The following is an 11082-nucleotide window of genomic DNA, read 5'->3' as shown; positions in this document are numbered from 1 at the left end:
TAGGGTCTAAAAACTTTTGTTTTAAAATTAGTTTAAAAAAAAACTTTTTTTGTGTAGGACTTCATTAAAGCTAAATTTTGGTAACATTTACCAAAATCCATTCTCTATTTCCTGGACAATGTAGTCCTGGACAAGACGTTAAAAGGTACCCAAGGTTTGCTACTCGATTACCAAAAGGTTCCTTCATACACTAGGTCTTTGGACCAAACATTTTGAGTGCTTTATTTTTGTTCAATAAACAATAAATTTCCAGTTTAGAGCGATCTTGGTCAACTATACAAAGATTTAATGTTTTTATTTTACTAACTTTTACTACAATATTCATATGAAATTTTATTTTAAGTTAAAATGTTTAGCTATATATTTAGAATATTACTATATTATTATTACTTTTGAAATAAAAACACTACAGTTTGAAAATGTACTTTAAACTGTTTAATTAACGATTTTTAAATGTATTATTCAAATCCAAAACTTGCGTATGAAGGAAATAAGTGCAATATAACTTTTTATGTGTTTTTAATTTTTTTAATTTATGTGTACTTTTGCTTTTATACCATTCAAAAATGTTTAAAGAAAAACTAAATTTCAAATCGTTTACAGTTCAGATTAACTTTGTATTTAAACTAAAGCAAAACGTTGTATCTAAATTTGTTCGATGTTACAATCTTTTTTATTTGTTTTTGTAAACGTAACTCGTGTGTAAGTTAAAATTTATAAAGTAAATTATATTTTAGAGATTTTTTGAACAATGTAACATTTTAACTTTATCTTTATATCTAATTTTACCGTTTTTCATTTAGTTTTCAGTGAAAACAAAATATTTTCAGCTTAATAAATATTTTTAAAATAAATTTTTAAAATCAAACTGTCTTGAAAACTTTTTTGGAAGGTGAAGTGTTGTAGATGTTCATTATCTACTTAAATCTATGTTTTATACAGTTTTGCATAATTTGTTTAATTAATCACGTTTACAGTTCTTATCAGATTTCTTCAAAAAAAATCTTAAACGATTTATAATTATTTGTAGATATTTTACTTTCAATTAAGATAAAACTAAAACATAAAAAAATACAATCATTACACTAAGTCAAACTAAGTTTTTTAAGTTAACTCGTCTACAAAATATTTAATAAACCTTACAACTCTTATTTAATTAAAAAAACATCCTAAAAGAATCCTTTTGCCACATAGATATTAAAAATTAAAACAAACACGAAAAGGTATTTTTTATAACCTTAAAGTCCAATTAATTTCTACGTGTTATTTTAATTAAAGACCGTTGCAACAAATTTGCTGGAGCTTAAAACTATTTTTCAATTTAGACAGAAATATCTTAGACCGTTAATATTCCTTTTTAGCACTGCATTTTGTATTTAGATAAAAAATATGACCTTTAAGTCTAATTAAATTTTTATGTTTTGATTCTTTACAACAATAAACAAGCTTCAAATAGATTTAATCACGCTTACAATTCTTAACTTTGTTGAACAAAATATGTTAAACGACTCCAAAAATATTTTTTATGACCTTTAACTTGAACTAATTTTCTATGATTTTCAAAAATCGTGCGCTTTTTAATGTATAAGGAATAAACTCGTAGATAACTAGTTGGATCATAAATTAAAGCAAAATATGTTTTCATCATGTCTTTACAAAAAGTTTAATATCTACAAAGCAAGATAAATCGTTTAAGAAGCTTTTTGTTTAAATTCAACAAGAATTGTAGGCTCCATTAAATTTTTAACTAACTTGAATACTTTGATAAAGAATAAACACATAAAATTTTAATTGAACTTCTAGGTCGTAAAAATATTTTTTTGGTGTTTTTATCTAACCTAAATGAAAAATGTGGTATTTACAAAGCATAAGATATCTTTTAAGATATTTTTTGTTTAATTCGATTAAGAACTGTAAGCGTGATCAATTCAATCAAAATTAAGAAAAAATTTCAAAACATAAGTTTATGTGGTTATGATTATCTGCAAAGCTTCAGCTTATCACTTATTCCACTTTTAATTTCGAAGTCTTAAATAACTTTTTTTTTACAGATTACATTACTTTATATGTAGTTATTTATTTTCATAGTCAAATAATTGTTAATCACCTTTATAACTTTTTCTTGAAGTAACGTGTTTTATTGGATGTATAATTTGTGGTTACACAAATCAAAAATATGTTTGATAATATAAAAAAACAGACTGTATAACTAAAGTTGAAAAAATTACAGCGCTTTTCTTGTATGTATTTTTATAATAAAAAACATCCTTATTATTCTAACAAAAAAATCGTGGTTATAATATGAGTTTTACCGTAAAAACGTAACAAAAAGTAGTTCCAATAATCATTTTTAGTATAAAACGAGAACTATATAAAATGTCGGATTACAGGGTTTAGATGGGTTTTCATGGCCTAAACAAAAATATTTTATTTTTTACGGCGGGTCTTATGTTTCTAAACTCTGCTTTTTTCGATATTTTCTATAAAAAAGAAACTTTAAGTACGATAAGTTATTATTAAGTTTAGTTCAACAAACATATCTTTTGATAGATTATATGAAAATATGTAAAAACGTATGTAATAACTATTTTTTCTAAAAATAAAAGCTTAAGGAGTACCTTAACTAATAACTAATTTCTATATTAGTTTTAAAAAGGTAAGAATTACAACAGTCACAAACATGAATTTATCGGTGAATTTTTACTGAACGTATTAATACGAAAAAATAGATTTTGTGTTTTATCTCCTTTTAGGGCGCTTAGTTAAAAATTTGAACAGTTTTTAAAAAAGCTAAAGTTGCTTAGCTCTTTAGCTTTTGAAACAATTTTTTATTTCAGAAGTTTTAAATTTAACACTTGTTCAACTTTTTTGTGAATAGTTAGTAGATTGAATATTAAGTTACACTGTATTTTTTTTATAAAAAAATTAAATCCTTAAAGATTCTGAAATTCAAAACTCGTTTGAAACTTTAAACAACTTGTAGTATGTTGAGTTGTTTAGAAACAAAATTTGTTTAGAACTTTAAAAATTTACATTGTCACAAATGTTCTTGACTAGTAAAGCTGACTTTTGTTCAAAGAATATTTAAAAAAGTAATAGAAGAAAAACTATTCATAGAGCAAAAGTTCTAATAAAAAACTATATATAGATAGACTTTTACTTTTCTTTTGAGCAATAAGTTTAAATATGCTATTTTATACCAACCAGGTACATTTTCAAAACTATTATTACGTAATAACATATAAAACTGCATAAGTTAAACTTTAACTTCTAGCTTTGGTAAATTAAGCAAACATGGCGTTACCAAAAGCAAGCTCGGCTAAACTACTAGCAAAGGAACTGCAAAATTTGCAGGAACAGCCAATGGAAGGCTTCCGAATTGCATTAGTTGATGAAAGGAACCTCTACGATTGGCAAGTTGCAATATTCGGACCACCTGGCACGCTCTACGAAGGCGGATACTTTAAAGCAATCATAAGATTTCCGGGTGATTACCCATTTTCCCCACCAACATTCAAATTTGTTTCTCGAATGTGGCACCCAAATGTATTTTCAAACGGCGAGGTTACTTTTGTTTATTAAAATTAAGCTATAAAAGTTGTTTTAGTTAAATGAAAATTATTTTATTTTCATTGTATATATTTTTGTAAAGCTTTTTAATTTCTTTTGGAAATAGGTTATAAAAAGTTTTAAAATTGTATAACTTTACAAACCCACTAAGTCTAATGCAGAGTAGTTTAAAACAGTATTTCTTGAAAAGTAAACTTTTGCACAGTAGCGCAAATAGAAAATTTTATACTGTCTTAATATTAAAAGTACTTTAAAAAGAGAAGTCATATGAATAATTTGTTTTCAAAAAATACTTTTTAAATATTTGAAGAAAATTTACAAATAAAGAATTAATAAGTTACAAAATTTTAGTTCACAAAATAAAAACGGACTGAGATTAGTTATAGTAGGATGAAAAGTTTTTTTTTTTACTGAATTAAAAAATAATCTGATACACTTGATTAAGTTTGTAAAAAAAAAAGTTACATTGTCCTAGTCTCTAGTGCGTATTTTATCATAGTAATTTATTATGCACAGCTTTTAGAAACTTTTGAAAACCACTAGTATAAATAATTGTTTTTTTCGGGTGCATGATTATTCAAATTCTGACAATCAAAATTCCGTTACTTCTGTAAATTCTGAGCTATTGTAAATAAGCTTTTTTAACATTTATATTTTAATCACAAACTTGTTGATTTCTCTTCTTATGATAATTTTTTTTTGAACTCAAATTATTTTTTGAGGTACGACTAAAATAAATTTTAAAACTTACCTAAGCATGACTGTTTTTATTAATAAAGTTTAGTTAAAAAAACCATTGAAGAAAAACTATCTTAATTCTTAAAACAAAACACCCAGTAAGAGATCTTTCGCTTATTAAAACTTTTCCAATTCTTTATATAAAACATTTTATAACAGTTTGAATTGTCTAAATTTGAATTCTCATGTAACAATTTTTAAACTTATAGAAAATACTATTTTAAATGTAACAAGTCCTGTTTTATAGTTTTTATTTAACAGGTTAAAAATACCTATGTAAAAATTTTTGTTTTTAACAGTCATGAGATAAACTTAAAAAGCATATACTAATATAATCTTAAACGTTTTGAACATTAAAACTTATATAAACTGCTTAAATAACCTGTTATAACTTAAGATTAAAATAGATAGGTCCAGACATAGTTTGTTTTATTTATGTCCTGGACATGACATTAAACTTTATCCTGGTGTATGACTTGATAACCGAAAATTTTTTTGTACACCAGGTCCTTGGACCAAACTTTTTGAGCGCTTTTTTCGTTCAAAAAACAATATATGTATGTAAAACAAAACTTAAAAAATAAGTTATAACTTTTAGTGTTATTTCTGCACTATACATTTCTTAACCAGTAAAAAGCTTAATATAAGAAAAAAGTGTGAAAAAATGTGTAGTCCTATCAAAAAACTATAGTAAAGATTTAAGTTTCATGTTTTTTTTATAAGAAGTATTCAAGAGATAATACTGAGGACTCGTCTATTTCAGACTGATAATTTTACAAAACTCTATTATTTTAAAGCAATTTTATTATGATTATCTGCATCTTTGTTGTTTTCACTGTGTATTTTCTTATTTTACACCTTTTATTCTAAACACATCGATAAAGTTGTAAATAATTTTTTAAAGTTGGCATATTTAACTTCATATTTTTGCACTTTGTTGTAAACAATTAAAAAGACGTCTTTAAAGTAAGTTTTCCATAATTAAACAAAATACTGGTGTTACTTATTGCTAAATTAGATATAATAATAACAAGTTATACAGTATCCTTCTTTTATTACACTGACATATGTTTCTGTGTGAAAAACGAGTCAACACATTGCTAACAAACAATTAAATTTATATTTTAAATAGTCAAATAAGATATATTGATCAGTAGAAATTTCTAACAACAGAGTTAAAAAAGGATAAGTTTACCTAAAATAAGTAAAAAACTTGCCAGTTTTATTTAAAGTTCAACTTAATGTCTTTTTGCATGTTTATAAAAAAAATTTTACAGGTTTTTTATTCAACTGAGGATCTCGTTTGATTTATTTCAAACGATTGAAACATTAATTTGTTAATAAAATTTAAAAATTTGAGTTGATTATTCTCTTTATCTTTAAGTCGAAAGCTTTTATTGTAATCTCCTAAGTAAAAAGTACATAAAATTAAATTCTTATAAAATTTAAGTTCAAACTATTGTGAGATCAAAGCTAGTGCTAATTAAATAAAGCAAAAAATTAAACTTTTGTTATCGTTGTAACTAGTAAATATACTTAAACAATTAAATTCACATTTTTGCTGATCAAATTAGAATACTTCGGAGAAACTTTTATTTTAAATTTTCATGGTTAAAATACTTTTTGATTTGTTGTTAAAGCTTATGAAAAATGTGAGATCTTATTTTTTGCTGGGTTAAGTCTTGTAGTGGTCAACAAAAATAGTATTTACTTTTAACAAAAAAACCTATTTGTGTCGGTGTTTTCCGTAACTTGACACTACGAATGCGATTTTTTTTTTTCGTTATATGAACAATGTAATACTTTTTAGGTAAAAGTTAATATAATTAATTTTTTTCGAATAAATAAACGTGATTAAAGTACGTTTTATTGTTTTGACTAGATTTATTTTCTCTCTTTTTATAATATTTTATTTGCTTACAATAATTAATTAAAATTATCTTCATTCCAACGCAGTTTACCTGTTTTTTTATCAGTATCTTAAAGCTAAGTGTACGGAAAATATTACTTGAAAAACCTTTATTTTCGGTAGGTTATTATAATTACCCAGAATTAAGATTCCTAAGAAGGAACTTTATCTAATTGATTGTAATAAGTTAAAATTACAATCGTAGTTTAAAAAATGAGCACATTTACTTTTATTTTCTTAAATTACTTTTTACTATCGATTTTATTTTAACTACTGTTTTATAAAAACTCGACGTATCTTTATTTTTGGAGATACCATTCAATTTCAGCTATTTTCAAACTTTTTGGTTGTGATAAGACTTTATCTTGTCCTGGAGATGCCATTATACTGTTTCTTAGTGTATGACTCGATAACCAAAAGGTTTTTTCGTACACTAGGTCCTTAGACCAAAATTTCGAGCGCTTTTTTTCGTTCAAAAAAGAATATATATCTAGATAATTGTGATAAAAAACTTATATTTTGTGTTGGTTTTAAGGCTACTTCTATTGAAGGTTTACCAATTTTTTAATGTTGACTAAAAAACGACACAAACCTACACAAACTTCGCTTATTATCTCCCCTATACTCTAAATTTTGTGAAGTTTTGTTGAGTATTTAAAACAAAAAACTAACACAATAAATAAATATTATGGTGGATCTAATGGAAACTTTAGCGCCTAAAGTTTTAAAGATTTTAATTTCTTGAGTTTTTGCATTCTTTTTTCTTTAATTAAATTTAGGCGACCATGATGTTCTTCCATCTTCAAATATATTGCAATAAGACATAAGCAAAGTCATACTTCATTGACATTATACAAAGCAGGGTTTTCTAAAGTGGTCAACATCGCGCCTTTAAGGCCGGTTCTAGCTATCAGGGGCATTAATTAATAAGGTGGCGAAAAAATAGATATATATTTAACTAGTAAAGGGGCAATATCTAAAATAAGGGGTGATTTTTTTTTGTTTTCTACCAAGGAGGCGTTTATGAAAATGAATTTGGAAAAACCTGCTATAAAAATTAATAGGCATATGAAATACATAATCTAATTTGCACTAATAATATCTTTACATAACTTAAGGTCCAGGCTCACCGCTGTTGTGCTAGTATACTCCTAATATATTGTTTTTGCAAACAGAGTTGATAATGTAAAACTTTAAGAATGTCCTGGACAAGACTTTAAAATTCATCCGTGGTGTGCGACTCGATAATTATAGACAGGTCTTAGGACTAAATATTTTGAGCGTCTTTCTTGTCGTTCAATAAACTTCAATTGCTGGTGAAAATTTAGGTTAAAACTTGCCTTATGTTTTTTGTAGTTCTTCAAGTGTCTTAGATCCTCTAAAATAGGTAAAATATCACTTCCAACATAGTTATTGTATTTAACAGAATCAATAAAAGTTAATTGCTTTAATGTTGATTGAGATGACCTTATTTTTAAATCAGTAATACTTCAACCTGCATGTTTAACTTCTCTCAAGCATAAGTTGAAGTTTATTTAATTTTAAAAAATACTCTGATGCAGAAAGTTGATGTTTGTCTAATATAAAATAAGTATGTTAGAATTTTAGATGCTTATACAATAACCATCATAAACAAAACTTTTTTTTTACGAAACTCGACTATAACTTATAAACCCGATCGATAACTTCTGATTACGCTCAAAAATAAGTTATAACATACTCGTCTTGAGTTAACAATGTTTAATAGTTGGCTTCTATCCTTGACCAAGAAACTTCTATCTTTGATAACTTTCAGAGTCTACTACAATTTAAATTTTTCATAGGTTCAAGTTTACATTTTCTGTTTAAGTCACGTATTTTATGATAATTAGTTTTTGCCTTTAAATTAAAAATGTAACAAATCCAGGCAATAAAATAACAAATTAGTTAAAATAATTAAGTTTATTCGTTTATACTCAGAAACAAAAACTTTAATTATCATTTTTATTAAATAACGACGTAAATACTTAAAGCCAATCAAGCTATTTTAATAAGCTCAGGAAAAAAATTATTAAAAAGATAATATATATTTTGAAAAAATTAGTATATATAAATGTAGTACTTCATATACGACTTTGAGATTAAAAAGAGTATTAAGGCTACTTTTTACTTCTATAGAAGGTTTACCTATTTTTTAATCTTGACTTAAAAACGACACAAACCTACACAAACATCGCATTTAGAGTTTCACTGACCAGAAATCTTGGCGGGTTGAAAGTATAATAAGTTATACTAAAAGTTTTTTCTATTTACCAAGTAGCATAACTTCTTTTATATACAAAACTTAGTTTTCTACACCAATTGCTTTAATACAAATAAGTAAAAAGTAGTTTAAATAATAACAGTTCAAATATTCAGAATGCACTTTTAATGATCGTTTATAAGTTTCAGTTTGAAAATTTAAAATGTCATTAAAAATGTAAAATTATTGTTTTAGTCCTAAATCGAGCATTAATATTTCTATTCAAAAATATAAATTTAAGCGTTTGTTAACAAAGATCCGAGCGAAACAAGTTCACTGAAACATATAATATTAACAAATTAAACAGTATTCTTTCTTAAAAATATAATAAAGAAAGAATACTGCATTAATATTTCTCAACTTATAGACTTAAAAAGTGTAGTTAAAGTTTGTCTAAAGCGTCTTCAATTACTTTTTCAAGAAAAATATTAAAAGTAAAATCAATCATGCACTTAAGAGCTGACTGAAATACAGCTAAACCTAGAAACACGGAATTTGAAAAAAAATTACATTGAGTATCGACTAAACAAAAGTCTAACTAGATATGTTGATAATTAGTTTTTTGTTATTAACATTTTTTTCATTTTTCGATAGTTTCTTTTTTTTTGTTTTTTATGATACAAAAGCTAAAATCTTTTATTCTGCTTTTACTAGGTGTGCATATCCATTCTGCATCCGCCTGTAGCAGATGTAACATCAGGAGAGCTTCCACAAGAAAGATGGAATCCCACTCAAAATGTGAGAACAATCCTTATGAGTGTAATTTCGCTGCTCAATGAACCTAACACGTCTTCGCCCGCCAACGTTGATGCATCTGTTATGTTTAGAGAATGGCGAGAAAAGAAAAATACAAAATACCGAGATTATGTTTCCAGACAGGTACTTGTTATTTGTTAACATTGAACTACTGATTTCAATCAGCTTAAAGTATATAGTCTATATATTTATATTTTACAAAGATAATCTTACCTACTAAAGGATATAGATCAATATATCATAACTAGTTCTACATATTAATATAGATCTGAAGGTAAATAATCTATATTAAAATGAATTGTGTTTAGAGGGTAAACTTTTTAGAACTAGATTATTTTTAAAAAAATTTAATATCAGTTTGTGCAATAAAATAATAAAGTTAAACAACAATTTAAGTTTGAAACTTACTTTATTCAATATTAAAGACTTATAAATTGTAAAAATAAGTGTTTTCAAGCTTATTGGTTGATATATCTGAGCCGTTAAATGATTATCACATGTTGAAGTTTTTTTTTTAACAGTTGCATAATAGTTAAAATTTAACAAGAAAAAATCCCAAAGTCCTGTATAGTTAAATAACTAAAGAAGTTAAAGAGAACTTCTTTTTTATGCCTTTTTCTTTTTTTAACATCTTAAAAAATTTCTGGCTGTGAAAATAAGGCGATTCAGAATGCTTTTTTAAACAATAAAAAAGAAATCCTGCCGAACATTCAAGCATTAAAAGTTGTTCAGAATATTTTATGAGTCTTTTCCTGACCCAACTTGACTTTAATAAACTAATATCTGGCTATGTGACTAAATTCTATTAGGTTTTTATATACTTGTAAACAAAAGTAGAATAGTTTTTAGGATTTTATATTACAAAATACTGTTATAGGAACTTGATTTTTTGAACTTCTCAAATGATATTCGAAAAAGGTTTTCGTTTAAATTACACGTCAAAGTAATTTTAAGGGTTAGCTTGAAAAACACGCAAATATTTGCATAAAAGTAACAAATCATTTGCATATTTGCTGGGTCATCAAAAAAATTTTAAAGTTTTTTCTTATAACTTTATTATAACCCACCTTACCCAAGTACTAAAAAAACTGAAAAATAAAATTTTAATGATTAAACTTAACATGAAAAAAAAAACATTTTTACTGACTCATCAAAACTTAAGATTAAGATATAAAAATAAAAGCTTTTTATGTTTTGATAAATTAGTTGCTAAAGTTTCAATATGGTATAAATCTAGCAGTTGCAAGTACTATGTTTTTTATACTTTGATCATTAAACGGCTAGTCTTGACGAATTAAGGTCAAAAAGTACACTTTAAAACAGTAAGATTAAATAAAATTTCATTTATAACGGCTCAGCTATGTATAAGAGTTAAAAGAAAATTAAAGTAAGATTGAAATTATTTCGTTCTGGCTTATGGTTTAAATAACTTTATTTTAATTTTGACTATCATCTGCACTACAACTTTGTTTCCGTAGACCAAAAACTAAACACTTTCATATTTTCAATATTTTTATAGACTCTTTTTTAGCTTAGCAGGAATTTTTAGGTTATTTAAGTTTATATTTTATAATAATTTTAAATTTTAGTACAAATAAGCTAAACACAAAGTTTTTAGGTAGAAGTTTCGAAGGAGGAGGCGGTTAGAGACGGAGTTGTTGTACCAACGACAGTAGATGACTATTGTGTGAAATCAAAGGAGTCAACTGGAAAAACAAGCAACAACAACAACTTTGAATATGAAGATGAAGATGATGATGTGGAAGAAGATTCGCTGGATTCATTTGCAGATGACTAAAATAGAATACACTTATTTGTTGTAAGGAGT

At 25.4% G+C, this 11082-nt stretch overlaps 1 protein-coding gene across 1 annotated transcript; it reads left to right on the top strand.

Annotated features, from left to right (window-relative positions):
- Nucleotides 1–3294: 3294 nt before the first annotated feature.
- Nucleotides 3295–11052, top strand: LOC145831217 (ubiquitin-conjugating enzyme E2 R1-like). The gene is made up of 3 exons (XM_082938404.1): nucleotides 3295–3564; nucleotides 9153–9377; nucleotides 10873–11052. Exons 1-3 carry the CDS (start codon nucleotides 3295–3297, stop codon nucleotides 11050–11052), a joined length of 675 nt encoding a protein of 224 aa, XP_082794530.1.
- The last annotated feature ends 30 nt before the right edge of the window (nucleotides 11053–11082 follow it).

Source organism: Thalia democratica, chromosome 1 (assembly GCF_965202585.1).
Source record: "Thalia democratica chromosome 1, ktThaDemo2.hap1.1, whole genome shotgun sequence".
NCBI classification, from domain to species: Eukaryota; Metazoa; Chordata; class Thaliacea; order Salpida; family Salpidae; genus Thalia; species Thalia democratica.
The sequence above is the reverse complement of the archived record's forward strand: the minus strand, read 5'-3'. Positions and strand labels throughout refer to the sequence as shown.

Bases quoted from the DNA above. Each gene is read 5' to 3' on its own strand.
- LOC145831217 (XM_082938404.1), top strand. From the start codon at position 3,295: ATGGCGTTACCAAAAGCAAGCTCGGCTAAACTACTAGCAAAGGAACTG. The intron at 3,565-9,152 runs GTTACTTTTGTT...TGCTTTTACTAG, and splicing joins ATGTATTTTCAAACGGCGAG to GTGTGCATATCCATTCTGCA. The intron at 9,378-10,872 runs GTACTTGTTATT...CAAAGTTTTTAG, and splicing joins GAGATTATGTTTCCAGACAG to GTAGAAGTTTCGAAGGAGGA.